This window comes from Lonchura striata, chromosome 2 (assembly GCF_050655825.1).
Source record: "Lonchura striata isolate lonStrDom1 chromosome 2, ASM5065582v1, whole genome shotgun sequence".
Classification (NCBI taxonomy): Eukaryota; Metazoa; Chordata; class Aves; order Passeriformes; family Estrildidae; genus Lonchura; species Lonchura striata.
The window spans coordinates 34,992,203-35,016,668 of record NC_140704.1 but is presented as its reverse complement, the minus strand read 5'-3'; the positions used below and the strand labels follow the sequence as shown (position 1 = coordinate 35,016,668).

The 24,466-nt window shown below is 40.5% G+C and overlaps 1 protein-coding gene across 1 annotated transcript in view; it reads right to left on the bottom strand.

Moving 5' to 3' along the window:
- Window positions 1-24,466, bottom strand: part of CHN2 (chimerin 2) — a 158,378-nt gene that overhangs the window by 8,578 nt on the left and 125,334 nt on the right. Inside the window, exons 7-10 of the mRNA XM_021538178.4 lie at window positions 15,052-15,129; window positions 8,796-8,880; window positions 6,313-6,486; window positions 4,451-4,528 (exon numbers count right to left, since the gene is read on the bottom strand). Of these exons, the coding sequence (XP_021393853.1) occupies window positions 4,451-4,528; window positions 6,313-6,486; window positions 8,796-8,880; window positions 15,052-15,129 (415 nt within the window). The remainder of the gene's footprint in view (window positions 1-4,450; window positions 4,529-6,312; window positions 6,487-8,795; window positions 8,881-15,051; window positions 15,130-24,466) is intronic.

Sequence of the window (24,466 nt, the reverse complement as noted above, 5' to 3'; positions counted from 1 at the left end):
AAAGTACAGTGTATTTCAAACATACTTCTTATTTGCATATGTGCTTACTGTAGAAAAAATTATGAATTCCTGAGTCAAAGATTTTACTCTTCAGAGACAAATACACATCCATTGGAAATGCACTGAAGTTTATTTTAAAGTGAGCCCAGCAATACATCTGTTGTAATATACCCTGCACGTTTTTGCAGCAGATATGTAGAGATGGGTGTGAGTATGCATATATAAATTACATGTGGTTTACATGGTACCTTCTGCATTACCATAAGATTTTTTTCACTCTTCAATACAGGAACTTCTTCAGATTGTAGCTGGCATTTTCAGTAAAATTGCAGCATCCATATGTTAATATAGTTTTATTTTTTAATATTTTGGATTACAAACACGTAGTCAATTTCAGCTTTACAAACCTAATTCTCAAACCCCGTAATTTCTCTTTCTTTGTTAGTTTGACTCTCAATGTATTTTGTTGTATTATGTTGAAATTTGAATATCTCAAGACAAATAAAATTTTTGTTCTTTTCCTTAAAGGTTTCAGCTGATTTCAGATGCCATAGAAATTATCAATAGTTCATTTCAGAATGAAATAGAATACGTATTACATTCTTAAAGACTCACCCATGCCCTCTGAATACTTAATTAGGTTTTATTTAAGTTCCTTTCTCCTAAGTGTTTTTTTTCATTGCACAACCTTTACCATGCTAGCATGCTTCTTTTAGTTTTTTCTTGGATTTGGCATTTGACAGGTTTTCAGCTACACTGGCAAAAGAGTATGATTCAGGATGTCTTTAAGTGCTCATGTAATATTTAACAGCATAATATTTTTAGCCAGTGTATTGTACCAGCCATTTGTACAAACAAGTGGGGGGACAGAATGCGGTGGTGACAATGGCAGCTCTGTGGATAAAATGCACAATGGGTGTTCTCTGGATGCTACAACGCCACAGCTCAACAATGCTGACAGAGAGCAACTGTCGTTCTACAGCACCAACATTCACCAGATTAAATAAATCCACATTATTCCCCTCCTTCTCATTACAAAAATCACTAAAATGGAACATTGTCAATGCCTCAGAGAGCCTAATGCTAATTTACAGTAGGGGTATTTACACTGCTTGGGCTTTGGAAGGCAGTTTAGATCAGATGAGGACCAGCTTCACCCTTTTTTAAAACCAACTATCACAACTACATTTGGCCCAAGTAATATTAAGTGGGATGCTATTGTCTTCCAGTGATGGTAACTCTTTTCTGTTCTTGCTGTAATTCTTGGAAGCACCAAATGACTGCCTCTTTGTCAAGGCAGAATTAGTCAGAGGGAGAGCTGGCTGCTCTTCATTGCACCCCTTCAGCTGCACATGAGATCAGCAGGAGAGGTCCCCCACAGCCAAGTCAGCTCCTATGCCTCATCCTCCTGTATCCTGCTGTCTTCTGGCCCCTGTGGCTTGATGAGGAACTTGGATCCAGAACACTTGATGGCATTATTTGAAGGATGCATCCTGTGCATTAAAATGGGAGGACTCCTTGCCTGTCTGTTTTCAAGCCCTTTTACTCAATGCTGTATTTCTGGAGATGTGAAAGTATTCTGGAATTTATCCAGGTGCCTGAGTACTGACTCAGAAACTAAGGGCAGGTAGGGATCACTAGAATGCTGAAGTGCAGTGTTCTGCCACTGCAGGAACCTTCTTACCAACCCTACAACTTTCATTTATAAAACTAGCTAATGTTTTTTATCCCTGCTCTTATTAGAAGGTTGTTAGAAAGCCTTGCTTTCAGATGGTAAAAAATGGTCCTTAAATTGTTAAATGAAATTTATTCCTGGCCAGTGTACATCCTCCAGTAGTGTGCCAAGACTATCAATTAGAATAAAGAGTTCTCTTCTCTGGTTCATACTCCTGCTCTCAGCATCTCCTTTGACTATCCTCTCCCCCCAAAAAAAGTTAATTTCCTGTAACTTTAATTTTCCTGTAATTTACTTTTTTCTCCCAAGTTTCTTTCCTTTAGTGAATGTGGAAATATGAATTCTGTAAAACCCTCACAAACTTCACTTTTTGGACAGACAATTAAATTTGAACAGAAAATTTCCAGGTGGTATTGAAGACAACACTTCCCACTTGGCACTCAGATTCTTTCTCTCTCAGCTCCTTCACCTGGGACAGAGAACTGGGATAATCCTCATTCTTGAGATCATTCACTCCAAGCTGCTCTGGCTTCTAGTACTAGAAGAGTTAAGAGGGCAACAGAAAAGGAGCGTGTTCCTACCTGTGGGGCTGGGATACAAAAGAGAGGGTGGCATCCTTGTCTCTGTAAGGATCTGACAGGGAAGCAACCCCTGAGCTCTCAGGTTGGAAGTATCTTGCCAATTCAAACTCCTGCCAGGTGACAACCACTTTCAAGCTGCACAGCCCACAAGTCAGATAAAAAAAAAAAACTATTTTGTTTTTCTTTAAATCCTTTCATGTAAAAACTCTCAACTCTTCTTGCTTTTCCACCCCAGTTCAGGGAGAAAACATTTTCAACACAGGAAAGTATTGAATGCTGTCAGCTTCTGATCCTGGCAATACTCTAGTTGTCTAGCCCATAACAAGATTATGTTCTTTATTATCCTGCTTTTATTCATGCCTTTTTATTAATGGCAACACTCTTTCCTTTCTTAGCCCTTTCCCCTCATGAAACTTTAAATAAAAATGAAGACACAGATTTTGGTCTATTTCTGCACAGTGGCCTTTGTATACAAACTCTGATCTTGCTTTCTCTGCTTTCATGTTCATCCATGCTTTTTTTCCTTTGGAAATCCAGTACTGCTAGTCACCTTCCTCTTCCTGTATCTAGGTGCTGCTGCCTTTTTAAATCATATTTTCTTCCTTGCTGTGGGTTTAATCCAAGTGTGTATTGCCATCAATTATGCCAGGAGTATACTTAATAAATAGACAATAAACTGAAGTGGCTCCAGTGGTTCAAAGCATTTGCAAAGGAACTACAGCTGCAGCAGTGTTGAAGACATGCTCAGACATAAATTTAAATGTGCTTTCTTCCAACTCTTCCCTCTACAACTCGTGCCTCTCCTTCTGGGTTTCATCCAGGTTGTTACACTTAAAGAAAAATTAACACAAAGGAAAAAGTTTGCCAGGCCAGATCTACCTGCAGGGTGCAGAATGGCACCTGTGAGGACTGTGAGCCTCCCAGGATCATTGCTTCATGTGGCACATTTGGAACACTACCTTGCCATGATAGCAGTCATATCACTGTGCCTCTCTCTGGCCCAAAGAATGGCTGACCTATGTGTGTGTAGGCATATGTTCACAGCATCCAACATATTTTAAAATATGTATTTTTTTTAAAGGATATTTCAGGATGAAAACAGCTAGTTTGGAAATTCCTAGCTGGCCTTTATGGAGATGTCTGCATAACAAACTGCCTCCAAACAAGAAATATGCAGGCACAGCAAGTGTAAGATGCACCACTTACAGACTTTGCTGGCCTGTGTAGCCTCCCCTGGAGTCCCCACATCTCCTGCCCTTCGTCCCTGCCTGAGTGACATCACAGCTGTCTCCAGCTGCACCATGCTGGTGTGGGGCCATCCACCCTTCTGGTCACTACCCAGACCCACAAGCTGACTCTCTGGCTTGACCTGGACCTGCCTCATACCCATGGATTTGTGATCACAGGACTGTGTCTGACCCTATTCCCTACCATGGCAGAGGAAATAACTGAAAAAAATTAAGTAGGAAGGAACCACTATCTATGGGAAATTAGAAGAATATATATGTAACTTCTCAAATGTACTTGAAAGGTATTCTCTATTAATGGAGGCCCTACCCTGTTGCTCACTTACACACACACTTAAAGTTAGTCCTGTGTCCAAAGACTGTGTGCACAACCAGAACCAACATAATCAGCTCAATCAATTCAGAAGGGCTATGAGGAAGGTAATCAGGCAGTGTTTTAATTGTTGGTGTTTCAATATGCTATACATCTGATGTCCTCAATGCCCCTCTCATCTGTTGTTCAGATGCAATCACGTGCACAGTGGTGCAGTGCTTTCTACAAGGCTACAGGCAGAAGGACTTCCCAGTTGGAATTCATGGTCCTTAAACTCATAAATAGATTATTGTATTGTAAAGTGCTGAGTCTATTAAAGACAGGACTAATGACTTTCCCCTGGTATCATCTATGCTCACACTTGAATTAGGACCAAGGCTGTGCTGCTAGGTTGAGCAATCATCCAGTCCCCCACTTAAACACCAATATTTCACATTTAATTATTCCTTCCAACTATGAAACATAATTTCTTCCTATGAAAAGGATTACAGATCACTTTAAACTCAGAAAAGACAGGTTATATGCATATATGTCCATTTCATTACCACGGTGCATATATAAACCCCGAAAGATCTGAAATGTCCTAGAACTGAAAGCTTAGATTAAAACTGTACAAGATTAAAAAATGGTGTACCTCGATCAAAGGCCATTTTCACGTCTTCAATGTGCTCAGTGAAGCCTGAAACTCTATAGAGGCCCTCGGACTTTAAACCTGAAACAGAAAGTTCTTGTTAACTTAGCTTCAGTAACAAACAGATAGTTAGGCTTAAGAACAATAAAGCAAGAACAGCAGACTTACTAAGCATTGCAAAATGTTATTTGTAATGTGAAACTGGAGCAGTTAAGGAAAGATCAAGATGATGTAAAAAAATTTTTTTAAAGGATTAAAGCATTTTGGAATTTATACTTTCTCATTTTGTTAGGTACATGGTTGATTTGATTATGTTAGAGAAAAATACTGCAATTTGCTAATGGTGAGTCATGTGATGTTATTATGATTTATTCGTTTTATGTAGGAGATTTTCCTGGATTTGGCTATAATTAATAAAGCTTTAGAGGTCTCTCTTCCTTTTACCAGTTGCCTAATGATAAATAGCAATGCAAGTAAAAGACTGCCTTTCCTTATGAGCACAATTCCATTCCTGTTTTGCTGTCGGTTTTTACTTATACATAGTTGATAGATGTGATGCATACAGTTTTTCTCCACATCAGTACATCCCTTCTACAGTTCCTTCGCCACAAGAAATCTGCTCCCTTGCACAACTCTTGCCCCGTTGCTCCACACCAACATGAAATGCAGGGCAGCTCAGCAGAGCAAGCCAAGTTACACACACATTATTAATTTCAATCCCCAAATCAGTTATTGTAACTATGCACTGTGCTAACCTACTTGTAAGTTCCAATGTTCTTTGTCTTCTTAAGAACAAAATCAAAATCTTTCATAACTCTATGGCAATTAAGGAAAGAAATATAAACATGTTTTAAAAACAGCAGGCAGCAGATTTTATCTTAATCAATAAATGTACAAGTAAGTGATTAGATCTCAAATGCAATGTAGCTTCCTGCTATGTCATCAGAGTAAAGCTCCTCTGTCTTAGTCCATACTATTCTTTCCATTTGTCCCTGCAATGATGATATAATCCTGCTAGAGCTTTACAGAGCAGTGCAAGGGATTTACTAGTAAGTCTTTGAGTCAATTCAGTAGATGATGCGTGGGTTTGAAATCCCTATGACTAGTATCAGTGTGTTGCTATGCAGATTACTGGGATGCCATAAATTCAACATTATTAGATTCCTGTGCTGAAGCTGTGACTAACGGGAAAATTTGCCTTATTGGGCAGCACAACATGCACATTTGCTATCCAAAGGAAAACTACATGAATATTACAGAGGGGATACATGATTATTGAAGGGGGTATGTTTTTCCTTCAATCTGGCACACATCCATTTACTAAAAGCCTGTCACAAGCTTGAGTTTTGGCTGTGACATGCTGCCTGTGCCACAGGATCCATCAGTCAGTAACCAAGCATCATGTGTCCTGCCACAAAACACCATAGCCCCTGACCTCACTTGTCCAAGTCACTTCCAGTCACTCGTGCTCTCCTGCCCACAATGTCCATAAAGGTTATTAAAAATGGATTTGATTTAAACTGATTGCTCTGAAATGGGATGTGTCCCTAGGTATGTTAAAATAAACTAATGAAAAAAGACACATAAACATGAACTTAAAAGTTCACTTTAAAGTTCACCCCTTTCAGAAGTGTAACATAATACATGTTTTGACATGTTTTCAGAAAGCACTTCAGGGAATTGCATTAAGCAATGCCATGATTTAATTTTACTAGCTAATGCAAAGCAATGTATCACCTACACTTAAAAACCCATTTTCTCATCCTGTCCTCAGTGTGCACGAGCACAGCACTGTGTTCTAGCTTAGCATGTAATTCAAGTCATCCTCATTTCGCTGTGTCTGCTGCTCTCCCAAGCACACAAACCTCTTGCTTCAATCTCCCGGATGCAGGAATCCACCACCATGGGCCTCTGGGTGTTGTGGGCCTTCACCAGCGTGGTGAGGTCGCAGCAGTAAACTCGCTTTATCCTCTTGAGGTCTGGCTGGCAGTCGTTGGGCACGTATTTGGAGCACTGCTTGTGTACGTTCAACCCGCAGTCTGCAAGCAGAGTTAGCCACATTAGCTCATTCATTAATTAATGCTAATGCTGATAGGTCATGTCTAGCAATTTATTTCCCTGGTCCACATCAAGCAAGGGGCACAATTTCCCTATCAGTCAGGAAAGACAATAATGTGGAGATGAGAAGGATGAGCATGAAAATGTGTAAAAATCTCATAGTGGGACAAGTAAATTCTAGCAGGGTTGTCAAAAAGCTTTAAAAACTCCAGATTTTCCTTACACTCCTTTGAGCTGAAGGAGACTGCTGGTGCCGTCTGGATCAGTTCATTACTGGACATATAGCTCAAGGTTTTGCATTTAAACACGTGAGACTTAAATTGTGGGTATTTTAGATTAGCAATATTTAAAATTGGCACAGTAACAACTGTCTGTTGCTGGCTGTCCTGTGGCTTAGCACTGATCACAGCCAGAGAACCTAAGATTCACCTGGGCACTCCAACTGAGACAGCATGCCTCACTCCCCCTTCCACATTCCTGCAGTGTCACTTTTTGGCTTGCTCTGCCACATCAGCAGACTCCCCATCCCTGGCTCATCACTTCACTGTTGACTAAGTGTCCCCTGTGGCTTAGCCTGTAGGTCAGCTTTGGCACAAAAAATGCTGTGAAAGGCACGATGTATAAAAGTGATTCATTTTACAAATAGTTCTTGCTGTCTTACTCCAGAACCAAATACTGCCCTCAGTTGAACAGGGAGGTTTCTGTTAAGCCGTCACTGCTTCACCTCTACAAATGGAATTTTTCTAATAGATTCAAGTATTCAGCCATATGAATTTATAAACTTCAGTAAAGCAAACACCACTACTATGAGTTGCATTATCTAACTCTGATTCCTTCCCAGTCACGCTCATCACTGATAACCCTTTGAGTTAATTTAACATTAGGCTATTAAAAATGTAAACAGGAGTATAACTTGCAGCATGTTTCAATATTATACTCTATAAAATATTAATCAAGCAAAATCATAAGGACACCTAAACATTTAATGGAATTGGGTAGGATTTTATGTGTTTCTCTGTACAGTTATTAATGCATAATTCATTGTTTGTGAAATATAAACAAAAGTGAGAAGCTGCAAATAGGATCCTGCCTGCATTGTGTTCAGTGCTGTTCTGCAGGCATGTGAAGTTAAATTTAAATGCATCTGTTTAGTTAGAGTTAAATGCTGGTAATTTTATGAGGGATAGTATTATGTTTCCTACTAAATAAATATGCCTTTTCATAAGTTTAATATTTTATGTATGTGAACAAATACAGTGCTCTGCATTAGTGAGGTCAGGTTTTGCACACTTGTATTTAAGATCAAATAGCTTGAAAAGCAAATTACTATTCCTCTTTTTTAATGTCCTTCTCATATTCTTTACTGTTACCACTATTCACCTACAGACAGACAAGATGCAGCAGTAGCTGAGACTGCACTTATTAAAACTATGCATTTGTAAAAGCTATTTTGATCCTTCAAACTGTGATCTAAATTAATTTTAGGTAACAACTATCTCCTCTATCTATGAAAGGCAGATGTCAGGGTTGGATGTGTTTGGTGCCAGTCTGAGATCAGGAATGCCTGGAGGTCAGGGCAGGAAGAGGTCAGACAAACATTTTTTTTGAAGTGATTTCAGTACTGGAGAAAGAAGTTATGAAAATCCATTTGTAATGCACCAAATACTAATTCACTTGCTGAATCCAAAAGCACATGATGTGATGATTATTGTATTTTTGCAGGATAAATTTTTTCCACAAAAGAACAAACAAATTTAAAATAATTAAGGCACTATTAAAATGCCAATACAAGCACCAGAAAACTAATCCCTCTTGGAAAATTAAGGTCATGGTTTTTGTTTTTATCTTGAGGTGGGATACTTCAGGCTTGCAGCAATGCATGGTATTTTTATGGGAAGCAGGTGGCAGTCTTTTTTGAAGACAAAGGCACTTCCCAGCGATTGGTAGCAAAAAAAGGAGTTATGAAGCCTCGTTGCTGGCTGGCTTTGCCATTTCCAGTGCTTGCATCTTAAGACATAAAAACATCAGGGATAACTTAATCACAAAGAACAAGTTTGAATGCATGCAGGATTAAGTACTAGCAGAGGATGTAACTCAGCAACCAAGGGCTGATGGCTTCATTTCTGAACCAGCTAACGAGGCAAATGAAAATGCTCTAACTTATATGGGAGGATTTCCTGCTTTGTTCTTTAAAGAAATCCCAGCCCTCCACTCCTGCAGGGAGTGCAGGCTGGGGTGGGACAGATGTCTGAGCATTTCAAGAGAATGACAGAAAATGCTGAAGTGCTACCTGAACACCTCACTCCCTGAGCGATGAGACCCCACATGAAGTTGGCGCAGTACTCACACCAGTGCGGACCTCGAAACGTATGGACCTGTAATACAAATGGGGGTGGGGGAAAGAAATGGGGTCACTGGAAGGCAGATGGTCTGACAGATGGAGCAACTGAAATGGATAAACAACAGAAGACTCAGTAGGAGTAAATCTTCAGCACACAGTGCCCACATCCTTCCAACGTCTAGATGAAATAAACCATGGGAACAGAAATTTGCTTTGATCTTGAAGTTTATCTTTCAATAGGCTTAACATAGCAGAGAACGAGGCTGTGGATGACACTGAAGACAAATAATTTTTGCCTGCTGACATTCTAGCTATAGCAGAGGGGAGGAAAGCAGGAGAAAAAAAAGTGAAACTAATAATCCAAATAACTGTAGATGAAAGCACCCTTCCGCAGTCTAGTAAATAATTTGAACTCACATAGGGAGAAGATGTCAATAGAGTCTTTTTCAGCAGATCAAACTTCATTTTGTTGGAGTCCACACATAAGTAAATAAAGAAGAATAAAATTATTTGTGTGCTGACAGAGCCCACATCTCCCCAGCCATGTTTTGCACACTACTGCTGCTTCCGCCACTGCTTTTCCAAAGGCTACAGCAGAAGATCTTTTTATTTAAGACGTGTATTCTGGTAAAGTAAGCATTTAATTTTCATTGAAATGAAGAGTAAATAGGGAGGTCTATGCCCCTGTGAATGGGCATGGTATGAGCTAGTTCTGGCCAGAGACTTAATTGAGCTTAACAAAATATAAATCATGAACACTCTGGCTGCCAATGCATCCTTTCCTTCTCTCTGCCCTTGTTTACCAGTTGGGTGGATGGCTGAAAGGCCACTTCCACCCCTGGGATGGGAAAAGCTGCTCTTTGCTTTTCATAGAGTGCAAAAACAGTCACTGGCCTTTTTCAGATAAACTGTAAAGTTTTAGGCCAAGCATTTTGCATGCTAATGTTTTTGCCTCATTGGTCTGCAGGATCACACTGACAGAAGCCTGTACTCTTGAATCCAGAAAGATGAAGTACTGTGATTTTAATACAGTCTTCTCTTCCTGACTTTGAGATAAAAATGTGAGCCTGACCATAAATGGCTCCTGACCAACTACTCACAGTTAAGTAATCGTGTTCATAAACTTAAAGCAATAGTAGTTCTTCCTCCCTTTTGACAGTGAAAGATCAAAACTGGAATTTTGGACTTGTTTTGACATGGTATTTTACCTCTCAGAAAAACACGTCTCTGTGAAACAAGACTTTGCAATACAGTTTGAGATAGATATAGCCCCATACTTCTTTCCCATTTCATTTCATTTCATTTCATTTTGCAGAGTGGGTAGCATGAATTTCAGACATGGCTTTTTGCAGGGGTAAATGGCTGTATGTAACAGCTGATGACCTGAGTTTCAGTCACATGCACTATGTGACCTTCAGTGGATACAAAAATACATATAAAACTAATTATGCCTGAATCTTTGTCATTTATAGACTGAAAGCCACATAATTAGTAGGTCTGCACCTGCACTTAATTGTGGGTGAAAATCATCTGCTGTAGGAAGATAACTAGCTGTGTCTTCTGCTTTGCAGCAGTTTACAAAAGCTAACCTTGTGAGAAGGGGTTGTAAGAGCTCAGCCAGGACTTTTAAAAATGCAGCATTTCGCAAATAAAGTCCCTTGCAGTTGCTAGGATATTTGGGGCCTACTTGCTCACTTTACATAAAGCTTATTTCAACTGATCCGGCTGAGGCTTATTTTGAAAATGGCAGCTGATTATTCCTTGATCTTTCCTGCCATTAATTGGAAAGTCATCAATGCTGACTGAGGGCTCCAATTGAGAAGTGCTGACAGCGCATCCTTCCCTTGTTCCATTCAGCTTGGTTGCCCTCAAAGGTTGAGTTCTCTTTATTCATTCACTTCAATTTTTCACGGATCCGCATTTTAGCTCAAATGGCAAGTCTCCAGCTGAAATACTCTGTGAAAAGCTAGTCTTGTGGTTTCTGGCCAAGTTGAAACAGGGAAACTAACTGAAAAAAGAGAGAACTTCTAAAGTTTCTAGATGAAGGTGCAAAAATTCCCTTAAGATGCAGTTTTGAACTAAGTCTCTTAAGGCTTGTAATCAATTTTAAAGAAATAATGGAGGAAGCCTATTCTTAGGAATACAATATCTTTTCATGGTAAATAGTAAAATGGGAATTTTCCCTGCAAGATTTGCCTCATCTCTGTTTCAAACGGGGAGAGGAAACAGCAGGTCACAGCTTTTTGAGATGGAGTTTTAGTTTTTGCCTCATCCTTTGTAACCACATTCATTACAAACAGACTGGGCATAGGTTTTTTGGAACTATGATCTGGAACTATTTATTGCTGGTTCCTACCCCGTCCTGAAGTCTCAGTAGACCTCTCTGTCTACACACAGCATAGACTTAGCTATCTGAGCTACAGTTGACACATAATTCAAACTTTTAAAAAGAATTTACAGGGAACTATTTCTTAAAATAAGCCAACCCCCTGATGTTTGAGACTATACACTGTACTTTTATTGTTCAGTCTTTCATCCTCTTCCAATGAAAATTCTCTTCTTACATTCACTGTCTCTTCTCTGCTGGACAATCTCACACAGCACTACCCTGCATGTTTCTTCTTGTTGCCTTCCTGTTCTCTCCCCTTTGCCCCCTGAGTCCCCTTGCTTTCAAATGGCAGCATTCCCCCTGCAGGTGCTACCTTTCTCATTTCCAGCTTGCATCTGAGTCATCTCCACAGAGGGGGAAACTCAGACCAAAGTACAGGAATGCCAGTACAGTGGCAAACCAAAATAATGCTGTGAGCAATACTGCAGAAATGAACAAAAACAATTGTCTTGAATTGAAATGCTTTTGTTTTTTTGTTGTTGTTTTTAATTGACATTATACAGTCTTGTTTCTGAGACAATTTTGGTTTTATGTGACTGGGTCTGAAGACTTTTCATTTGCTTTCCAAGAAAATAAGTTTTTTCCAGACTTTTGTCTGAATACAGACACATTTAGACTCTTTTGTGGACTCCTGCTGCACCTGAGCCGTTTGAAGGGAAGAAAAGCTGACTCTGCTGTTATTTTTGTTTAAATTAATGCACATGATCTTTGTGATGTTTGTAAAAATGTTTCCCTCAAACCCTTTGTCTCTCAGAAGCAGTATTATCTGCAGTGCTTAACACAAAGGGAAATTTATCCTGGAGACCCCTCTCTCCCAGCAGATCTCCTGACTTGTCTGGAATCAGCTGCCTTTACTCCACTAGCCCACCTGCAAATGGGATTTGCCCATGCTATGGTGGCAAACAGGCACAGTATTGTGGTAAATGCACATTATTCAGCCGTATTTGCTCACTTAAAGTAACACATAAGCCCTCTCATGAATTCCCAGCCTAGAAAAAAGAGTGTGGAGCACCCTCAAACCCCATGCTGCTGCCCTCAGGCACGAGGTTGACCTCACCACCAGCTGGGACCCCACTGAAGCTGGCAGGTAAAGCACATCCAAAAAAGGCTGCTGGATCCAAACAAGAACAAGACACTAGAGGAATTTGGGATACAGTTAGGCTGACACCCACTTAGCTAGAGAAATACTTCCGTGTTTCTCTAAACAGGGCTTTGGAGATTTATTCTCTTTCCTGAGTTATGGTATGTCTACACTGGCTTAGGCAAAGCTGTCCCGCCAGACAGACGCCAGCTCCAAACCTAAATTCATGTGACTGCGTGGTGTGCTCAAGATGAACACAGCTTAACAAATCAGTCTGGATACTAAATCTTTTTTTGCCCACTTGCCTTGAGTGTTTTGAAATTTGGAAGGGAGGTTGAATGAGAAAGCATGGATGCTCAGAAGAGCATAAACCTGGTGCCCTCATGCTCCAAACTTCAGTGCTGCTTTTTAATTTTTGTATTAGCCTGGCAAGGATGGAGGAAGAGCTGTCCTTGCTCTGAATTTGTGCCTTGTACCTATTTCTTCCTTTTGTTCATTCTCTTGCAGTAAGTAAGATCTTTGATATAAGACATACAAAAATCCCATCAGTTTTGCTAGAAATGTGCCCTTCAGTTTTTTGATTCTTCATGGTTAAAGGACAAAAGCAAATGAGTGCCTGTTTGTTCATGAAGAGTTGCCTATGACAAGATTGCGAGGGACACTGTGACATATAACCTTTATCCCTAGAAACTGAGATGAATGATATAACACACATCAGCATTCACCTAAAAACAGGGAAGACAACTTTTTAAATGTCTTCAAAATAGCATTTTCCTTCAGATAAACCCCGTATCATCACAGCCTGAGTGCTGTCAAAACCCATCAAGCATCTTGCCCCAACACCCAAAAAGCCATTCCTTCTTTTTAAAATGATTTCTTAACCCTTTTATGTAATGAATATGACACATATAAAGGATATTAGCCTTGAGCCATGTTTTAAATTTAAATGTTCTGTTCTGAGTATACTATCCATATTTTTAGTTCAACAACTGGATATGTTCTAATAAATTCCTTTGGGAAAGTAACTGTATTTTCATAGTGAACATATTTGTCCATTAAACAAATGTAACACTTTTGATTGACCTTTCTGGACAATTATTTAAAAAATGTTTCTTCCCCAAGGTCTGCTATTGCCTTTACTAGGATAGAACAATTATTTTCTTCTGTCAAGTCTTTGAATACATATCTATTTTAATCATGTGGCTTTCCAGTTAAACTATGACTCTTTTGAAACAGAAAGGAACAGAAACTGTACAACAGCTAGATTGTGCAAACGCAAAGTTAACTGGGCACAGGTCCAATTATAAATCAAAGCCAAAATGGGAAATTTTGAAGAGGAAAGAATGCATGGGTCAGAGTGGAAAGAAGTCTCAGTCATGAGAAAATATTTTCTAGTTAAACTAAAATAGTTTTGATATTAATATGATAATGAGGACAAAACCCAGAAAGAATGAAAGTTGGCTTAATCAAGCAAAAAACCACAGACTGTTTCCCCCATTTCCTTCAGTCTGATCAGAGAGATAAATATTGACTTTCCTGTAGACAGGGTCAAGGAAGGGGAATGAGAATAGGGATGCCATTATTTGCTTTGTTCACTAATATTAAATTATTGATTTGCCAATGACAGCAGAAGCATTGCAGAGGTTAGCAATGTCTGCACAGAAGAGTATGTAGAAAAATAAGAAGTGAAACTTTTTTGATAATTGAAATGATTTTGATCACTGCTTCTCCTTTTTTGACAGGCCCTAGATGAATATCAGAAAATTCTTGTTCTGCTAATGAGTTGAGCTATTCTGACAGTGACCGAGATCAGCATCCTCAAGAAGCATTAACTAAACTGATGTTCCAAAGCTGATATATGTTTCTTTCTTGTCTTGTTACTGCCTCTTATTCTCGATGCTCATCCCGATAAGCATCAAAATACAATTTGACAGCATTAGCTATGGTATCTGGCTGGCAAGCTCTGAAACCAGCACAGTCCTTTTGGCAAAACATTTTAATACAAGCTGCCTGGAAGGTCCGTTTCCAAAGCTGAGTCACTTCCCTGCTGCAGTCTGACAGAGACAGCACTCAGGAAAAAATCCGTAAGAATCTGATTTTGTACATATAGACAGCAGAGAGAAGATCCATTTAAACATCCCTGTGTTTGATCAGTGATTTGTTTTAGTTGTCCAGCAAACACAAGCTCAGATCCTATAGCTCAGTGGGACTCTGAGAACATTTCCTTAGCATATAGTGGGGGAACAAAAGCTGGGAGACAATACCCACCACTGTGCTTTGCTTTATTGTTAGGAGCATATCAGCTCTCTCAACTTCTTCTGGAATCAGAAATGGTGCAAAATCTTTGCCAGTAAAATCCTTCTGATAATAGCTGGATTTTGAAAAGGGGCCTTTTTCTTATTTAAAAGTAGATACACTTAAGATGAAGACAATAAATATGAAGTACTTTGTTTCTGAATTAAAAAAAAAACCTGAGTCTGTGAAAAAGAGTTAAATTGCCAGTCAAGTACTACAGTTAGCAGGAAAACCATTATTTGGATTAGGAACCTATATAACAGCATACCAAGAAATCAGTTAATGGAACTTAAAATAGAAAGAAAAATTAATTTTTCAACACTTTTCTTAGAGCTAGTATAAATAGGTGCATCACAACAAAACTTCATCACAACAAAAAATGAAATGTGAGGCATCTCAACAGGACTTTTTAGCTGAAAATAATAGCAAGCTGTGCTTACCTTAAAATTGTGTGCTTTTTCATAGTTGAAATGGTTATCGTTCTGAGTTAAGGCTGCTCTTCTGACCAGGGAGGTGATCTGTGAATAGGCAAAGAGTTTCAGAGGTTGCCACAAAAGTGCCCCCTTGACTCCCACCTTCACCCCCAGGGCCACAGCCAGGAGCTCTTGGCGCTTCCTTCCTCGCTTTGACTTGTGAACAACAGCACAGTTTTTCTCATTTTCCAGCCACAGGTCCTCTGAGAACATAGCGCTGGGATCCCAAATCTTTTCCCTGTCTTCCTCGGCGCCGGGGAGCCTGGCTGTAGTCAGCACGGTACAGTTTGTCCAACTGCTTCTGATGTTAGACAGCAGATTTGAAGCAGCTGCAGCCCATTCTGCTGAGACCTCTGGCATGTGACTTGGATGGGCCGTCTTGTGGGACGGAAGGAGCTTCTGCATCTGAATAAGTAACGGCCTGTGCCGTGCAGTTTCTTGAGGCAGATGTGTGCCTCGAACAATAGCACGAATTCATACACTGAGCAGCCTCCCCCACTGTGCCCCCCCAGTGGGGGTCTCCAGATAGGTGCTGCCAAAATAGCGGCTGGGGGGCACACAGCTTTACAGCTTCGCCCACAGAGGCATTTCCAGGGACAGAGCTCTTCAACTCTGCAGTGTGTTAAAAAATGAACAAACAAACAAAAAGCCCCTGGAAAGCCCACACAAGCGAATCCGATGCTGCATCCAATTACACTCAGACTTGGAGACTTATCAGCCAGCAGTCTGCATACTAGCAGATTAAGCCCTTAAAACCACGCTGATTGTTTAATCTTACAGGGCAAAAAAATATTTCTCCCTCTCTTTTTTTTTTTTTTTTTTTTTTTCTTATCCTGTGCAAGGGAAAAAATCCAGCAGTACTCCAAGCACTAATAGCACTTTTATGCCATGGTTTAAGCATTTTGTCAGTGTGTACTTGGTAGCACTGAGGTAGCTTGCTGCCAGGGTAAGCTGAAAGCCCAGCTGGGACGATAAGGGCTTGGAAGCCCTGGAGCCCTGTGCAGCACTTCAGTGAAGGCAGCAGGGGAGCTTCACACAGATGCAGGAGGCCCATATGCACAGACCTGTTTGCAGAACAGGGTCTTCAAGGTGGCAAGGGTGGCTGTCCTTGCTCTGGTTTCCTACATCTATAGATTTTGAGGAGAACTGTTTTCAGTTAAAGCCCAGGGATAGGAGGCATGGGGACCCTGACCAGTAACAGCTTTCAGTATTTGGACATGTTATCCACTTTTTTACAGGCAGGTAGTTCCGTGTCACAGGACACAAATGTCTGATACTGAGCATTCACTGAGGAGCACATTCAGTGCCCCCTCCCCACTGGTTTCCTTCCCTCCAGCTCCCCTCTTCTACTCCTTTACTATGTATTCCAATTCCCCACCAGAGGAGGATAGGAGTTACCTGCTTGGCAGAGCACTGAGAGATTTAAGTGTAAAGGTGTGCCTGATGCTCAAAGTGCTGGGATAGAGCAGAGTGGGGAGTTGGCAGTGCTACTGGGAAAACTGCCTATTTGAACTGGAGACACTAAAGGCCACATCAGCCTTTTACAGTCTGCCCCTCTTCAACTAACCCAGAAAATATGTGAAATTGAAGTATTTAATTCACTTATATTAACTTGCGAAGTTGACCTTGCATCTGTTTTTTTTTTCAGTCTGCTTTTACCTCAGGCTGAAAAGTCAGAAGGTTCATCTAATTCACTTACTAACCCCTCCACTACACAGACTGCCTGTGCTTAGTAGAAGTGATGCTCTGCTGATTTGAAAGCCCATGAGGACAGATGGTTGTCCATCAGTAACATCAGGCTGTGCAATTTCAGGGAGTAGCCTACTTAGGGTTTTCAAGAAGATGTGCAACCAGCAAAATCAGTTTCTCCCTCATAAAACGATGCACTTACTTTTATGTATAGAACATTTAGTCCTTTCTTTTTCAGGTAACTCACGACAGTACTTTTTACACGCTCCCATACTTCAAAGCTTCCAAGTCCCCAGAAGAGAGGACTTCCACACAAACCCTCTGCTCCCTGAGCAGTTGCTGCCCATTCAGCCTTTCCCCAGGGCTTGGCACTGTTATCCGACCACTGGTGACAACTGGCTGGGGATGCATGCATGAACATCGCTCTGCCAGCAGGAAATCCCTGCTGCTCTTCCATATGTCCTCTTGTAGTGAATCCCAGTTTCTGCTAGCTTTTTCTGCCTGCCAGCAGATAAGGCAGACTATAGCTGCCCAGCTCTTTCTCCATGTGTTTCAAGAGGTAAGAAATACTACTTTTAGCCAGCAGCAATAGCTTCAGTTTGCTATTGGAAACCTTGGAAAGTAAAGGCCTTGGAGTTGCTAAAAGTTCTTATCACATTTCAGTTTCTTTCCTCAATGCCATTTAAAATGTACTTATATTTATCAGAAAGAAAACCCCCAAACTAGCTCTGGGTTGTCAGACACCTCTGAAACTACAGCATTTAAATCCCCCACATACACATAAGCTACTTTTTCTCTAACTTTCAGCATAACACATCCAAAGTCGGAGAGAGGTCGGTTTCCTAATAATGCTCTAATATTTGCACTTATGTCACTAGACTGATAAAAATCCCATTATATAACCAATATTTTTTACATAACATGGCAGATTTGATACTGAAGTGACAGGCTTATGATGATACACCTTGGAATTTCAATTTAATAAACTATTTTTGGAATATCAGAGTGTCATCCTGGGATCAGACATACAGACATATATAATGAAAACTCTCAGTGTTCGCACAAAAGCATTAAACTTAATAGACTTGAGGGAGGAAAACTCAGCCAAGCTGGTTCATATGACTAAGGCAGAGCAGTATTTAGTGTTTATCCTATATGAAATTTTATTGATCCCCTGGGTATCTGCCTTGCCTGGGCCCTGTTTAGACAGTTGTTCAGGGGGATTTGTTTCAGACACAGGACATGCACAGAAGGCCAGCAGTGACTGTGTCCTCTTAAGGAGCTTAACCAAAGCCCCAACAGGTTTGGTGTCTATGTGGTGCTGCAAAGCTCAGACAAGCTGGACCACACATACAACCACTTCCTTCTCTAAATACAATGCAAACTTCAGCAATGACAAATTCTCAGCTGCAATCAGTTCCTGATGCCACAGACTAAACCCAATGCTCTTCCTTTATCTGCTTTCTTTCTCCTAGTACAAAATTGGCTGCACATGGTGTCAACTCATTCAAAGAGCATATCTTTATCAACCTAGTGAGTTACCCGGCAGCTAAATAGGAGAAGGCCAGTGGCTAAGAATGCTATTGCTGGTTGTCACTGAATGTGAAGCCAGGGAAGGCTGGAAGGCGAATATGGGTTATCTGTGTTTTCAGACCACAGAATTTCTACCTAAAATATAAAGTTTTAGTAAAAAACTAAAAAACATATAGTTTTAGTTTACTAGTCTCTTTGTAAAACAGATGTGCTGTACAGGAAATTGGGTATTTAGAGACAAATAAATGTCACTGAACCAGAATAATAAAGTTTAGGGGTGGAGCAGGGAGGAAGAGGGCAACAACTGTTGCACCATTTCCAGTGTGCCTCCTCAGCATGAGCTGAACCACACCATTGTCTCTCCTCCCAAATACTGGCGTCTTGTTTGCTAACAAAGGCCTCGGGCACAGGAAAGAACAAATTGAAGTATGAAAAGCTTTTGGTTTTGTACATGTGGTATAATTCCTCTTGCAGTCGTGTGGGCAGCACAGAGGACTTGCTGGAAGCAAGTGGTGGGGGAACCCTGCCTGCTGCCCTGCTTGTCTGTGCCAGCTCCAACGTGGTGGGAAGAGACACTGTGGGAGTGGTGGCTCCTCTCCCTGAGCTGCCACCATGCCTGACCGTGGCTGGCAGGAGGGGAGATCAGGCAGCACATCCTTGGCTTGCTGCTCTGCCCGCAGAAGGATACAAGTGTGGGGGGGAAGGAAGAACACAGGCATGTCTCTTTGGATGACACCACAGCTGAAATGGAGATTTCTCCATGATGAGGAACTATGACAAATCCATGACTGATCTCTAACTAAATACACTTAGCTCTGCACATAGATACAGTCATAGGTCAAAGAGAGGCCTGTTTCCTTGCAGGCATGGCACACTGGGTTATCTGCCAGACAGATTATGTTTGCTCAATTGCAAACACGTGGTGAAGATGACACACAGAGCAGGAATCTTGAAGCTATTGGGTTTTTCCTAGTCTTCTCCCACGGAGCTCTTCCCACGATGCACTCAGAACACGTCAAAGAAACCATCTCTTAGCAAGACACAGGGCACAGAGGGGAAATGGTGCTGGAGGCCAGTCAGCCAAAGGCCTTTGCCATACCACAATCCCACCAGTCCGTGCCTCCCATTGCCACGGCTCTGCAAGCTGCCATTAAAATCTTCTGTGCTGCTGAAACAGTGGGAGGAAACAAGCTCCAAGCAGAAAACATGCTTGAACACAAAGCCAAGCACAATGCATGAGGAGTGGTGTTTGCCAACCTGATCTCACAAAACCCATCTTCCTAAGAAGCCCTCTCTTCCACAGGAAGGCTCCCAGTGAATATTACGTGAACAGAGGTTGCAGAGCTGAGCAGGGCCAGGAAAATCCACAACATGTGGCCAGGGGCTAGGGGAGAAATTGGATTGCACAGCTACTGGGATGCTGCTGCTCTCTGCTTTGCCTCTTCCCCACCCCAACACAACAGTCTCTTGTTTCCAGCAGAAAACAAATTTCCTTTCGAGGTGAATTGTCATTCAGTAAACTGGACACTGTTAATAAAAAACAACAACAACACCAACAAAAACAAACAAAAAACCCCAACATGTGTTTTTTTAAAGGGTTAATATCTATAGTTTTGCTTTTTACTACTTGGAATTTTTTTGTTTATTTATAACCACCTTTACCTCTAAAAATTATGACTGAGCAGCTGTCAACAACATAAATGGTTAGACAGCAGACTTATCTACACTGGGATCCTGTTCTGGAGAGCCTGGTTGCACTTCCATCACCACTGTTCACACCTATTATTGCAGATAATCCACAGCAAAAGAAACTGTTTATTTAGGAAGACTTCCGAAGTACATGGTCTAATGTTAAAGTTATTAAAATTGTAATATTTACACTTCTCTAAATTGATGTGATTGATTATTTATTAGCATCTCAGCAACCAGCACTTATTTCTGAACACGTATGTATTCAGTCCATTCCTCCACAGATAAAAATATAATTTACCTGCAGCAAATGGAAATATAATCTCCCTTAAATGCTAGATCTCCTTTCTAAATCCTCCTCAAAAAGATTTTTCTGTGTTCATCATGATTATTTTTCTCAAAACAATGTAGTGAACCAAACAATACAAGAGCCAAAGGTGAAATAGTGTATAATCAGGAAGGCACTAGTGAGACTATTATTAAAAATAATAGTTGCTGTAAGCCTCTTGTGGTGTATAAATATAATAAACTATTGTCTATTTTGGAACAACAACTGGAGGTCAAATTAAGTGATATGCAATTACACAGTCATCTTCAATTAAAAAATAGTGAGTGGATTAAGAGATTCTGTGTTGTCAGGCAATTCTACCACTTAATGCATTAACTTGTGTATTTCCTATCCACTTTTGTATTCAATATGTCTGAAATAGTATTTTGATTCCTTATTTTTGTCAACTATAATAAATAGGCATTGTGTTACAAATACAATGTCAGTATCATGGAAGTAGTGCAGAAATGAGGAAAGAATCTAGGCAGAGTATGAACTACTACAGCAATTCCCTCAAATAACCCTGTAGGGATTAACATGGTAACAGCAGGTCTAGCCTATTTATTGTCTTGACTTCCTTTCCTCCCACTCTCTCCTTTATCCTTCCCAATCCATCTCCATACTTGTCAAGGTTATTAATGACATTTTCCTGGCCAAGTTCATGATCCTCTCCTCTATTCTTAATATTCATGACCAAAGTAGTAGCACAGGGACAAGAGAGAAGAAGCATGAGGACTAAGTGGAGCAGGTGAGAGCAGAACTGCACACTACAGCCACTGCTGCTGCTGTGCTGGAAGAGGAACACCAGGTCCCCACAGAACACCAGCCCCCACAGGGCTGCCAGGAGCTGCTTCATCTGCAGAGAGGGCTTGCTCAAGGAAACTGCACTGGATTGATTTCTGAATACCTCTTGTTCCCTCTGGGGATACAACACATGAATTTTCCTGCCTGAAGTGTCTGTCAATCAGTACTGTTATCACATGTAGCATAGATCAATGTGTATCCATGATAACATCTGGCATGTAGGCAAATGAAAATTAAATCATAATACTTATCCTGATATTTGCAAAATATTGGCAATGATCCTGTTATTTTGTCAATGATGATTGTATTTTTTTGACAACAGAATTAACACACTATTTTTCTAACAAATAGACATTTAAGAAGAGGATGGATGGATGGATGGATGCATAGCAGGTGTCTAATCTAAAATTGTAACATGTCCTTGCTTTCTAAACAAAGGAGAAAAATAGAAACCTCCAGACAGTGATTCATCCTCTTCTATGAGAGGATAAAATAGATGAGCTTGAATTGCCTTCTTGTAGGTCATTTATGGATCATACAGGAAAACTCGATGGCTCTGGTAGAAACAGAAGCTTTACTATAAGATATTCAAAATTAGGTAAAGTCAATATCTCTCTGTATCTATTTCCTGTATCCATTCTTCTGTTAGCTATTCAATTTCAGAATAAATTAAGGAATAATTTATTTCATCAGCCTCAACCATATCTGTACATAATTATAGATTAACAACTGTACTTTGTTTTGGTTATCAATACTCCCCATACTTTAGAGCGGCTAAGACTCATGCTCTGGAAATGTGGAATATTCAGCTTACTACGTCATTTGTTACAAAGCTGCATGCAGCTTTATAGGTTTATCTGGGCTCATTGAATGAACTTTTTCAAGAATTGTAACTATGGAAGGAAGAGTCTATATTAATAGAGATTTCTCACACTGACTATGTAGGTAGCCAGTATTTTGACATCTCACCCACAGAGGAAATAGCCCAACAAGATAATGAGCTTAATATGACATACAATGGCCTCAATGAGTTAAGAAGGAAGTGACTCATGCTGTCTACAATATATGGAACTATTAGTCAAGAGACAGGGATTTAAAAAAATAACCTAAACATTACAGATTTTATCCAGATCCCCAGTGGATGCTGGCTCAGTAAGCTATACATATAGCATGTAAGCTATACATATAGCATGTAAGCTATATGCCTATACAACCTGCTCCTATTTTTACATTTTCACCATGAAGATCTTGCTTTCCAAAGAAACAGTACTTTGTTTAGGAAAGCCAGCTTGCCATTGATTAAAACCATCATTGCCCTGCAAGGAGACTGCAGAGCTTGAACCAGAGCCAAACCCACTGGGCTACCACAAAGAAGTTGAGAAGTTAATGCTCTTACTTCCCTGTCTGGGCAGCAGCAGGGAGACAAGAATGTCAGTTCTGAGAAAGATGACTCCTGTGAGTGCAGTGTGGTGCCCTTGAAAGGATGTGATAAGTGGAAAAGGAAAAGATGGCAAAAGTCTGGAGAAGCCACTGGCAATAGGGGACATGCCCTTGGGGCTTCTACGCTTGCTCATGTGGGGTTGTCCTTAACTACAGCTGCTTAATGGAGCTAGCTGGATGTCATGCTCAAACATAGGGTTAGACTCAGGACCATATTTTGTGAGACTGCATTAAGTCTGTGTAATACCAGCTTTTCAATAAGTCCCAGTACTATACAGATACTATGTTGTACAGTGGGCACAAGGCTTGGATGTTTGACCTTATGCCTCGTTATTATCCCAAATACACAGGGCACCCTACACAAACACCTGCACCCTCACTTTTGGTATGATTCTTATTTCTCTGTCTCAAACACTACTATACCCTATAACCAGGTGTTATCCCAAAGAAACACAGTAACTGTCTATCTTCTGCATACACAGTGAAACCTAACACAACTAAAATAAACACAAAAACCAGAAGTTAGAAAGTTCTTCTGTTTCTCATTTTGACTTCTGATACTATATGTTAGTGACAGTAAAATTGTCCTGGAGCATGATCAACTCAGCCTTTCAGCACATGCTCTGGACTGAAATTTACAGACTGCAGTCAGAGTGCCTGTTCATATAGAGAAAAAGAAAATTTGCCTCTCCTGGGATTATGATAAAATGTGGAGTAAAACAGGCTTTGTGAAAGTTTCCCAGAAACAACATTAGGACAGTGATGGTATTTATGTCCAGAGCCACAACCGCTCGACAGAGCCAGCAGATCCCTGGAGGAGCTGTAAAGCGATGCTGGCGGGGCTGCCAGAATGCAAAGTATGCTGTGGCAGTCCCAGGAACTAACAGCAGTGCCCCAAGTTTTGCCCTAGCTTAAGACAGCTTAAAACAAGAGACTTAATTGTGGGTTGAATAGAGATTTATGCAGCCTGAAAGGGAACAAATAATTTTTGAACCAGTGATTCATGAACTGGTGATAATATTGTCTAAAAAACTGGCAATCTGTAAAATTCTTCCTGGACAGTAACAGCTCAGGAATGGATTCTCAGTGGTGTGATGCTCTGTTCATTTAGCACTCACAAGGAGATGGGAATGATAAGCAATTTGTTGGGGGGGACAGTGCCAACATCAACATCAAGTGGCAAACAGCATTTTTCTCTAGTTTTGGCAGTTTCTTGGTGGTGTGAAGGAACTCTAAAGCTTCAGTCCCAAACTTAATTCACATGATTGAATTACATTGCCGCTCAGCAGACATGGCACCCTCAGATAAACTACACAGTACAATGACCTAGAAATGTAGTCATGTGTTTTCCATCATTAGTAATATTTATGCCCCCTTTTACTGCAGCATCTTGTGACTTTTCCCATTAAAAAAGTACAAACTCATCAATGTAAGGTGAAAGGACTTATTCATGCCATTTAGGAAACAAAGTAGGCAATTAGCAAATAAGAACACAACGCTTTCAGGTTGAAAGAATACTTTTTAACAAGCCTGAATCAACAGCCCTTAACCAGAAAAAAAGAGAAAAATGCTAGTTTCATAAAAATGCTGTGCTTTATGACTGTGAACTTTTACTTCAGTATGCTTTATCAATTTGCATTGCAAAAAACCAGAGTGCAATTGGGAACCCTTGTCCACACGCATAAGTGAAACTGTGGCTTGAAGAAGATCACTGTTCTTGGTGATGGCCCAGCCATGGCTGGCTGACAGCTTGTCTGAGCTCACTTGTATATCCATGAATGTCCCAGGACATGTTCCCCTGAGACAGGAGCACATAGTGTTTACAGCTTACCTGTATGTGAAATATGTGCTTCTGTCCCACCACCACCTGTAAGGAATGTCATTAACCCTGCTACTGAC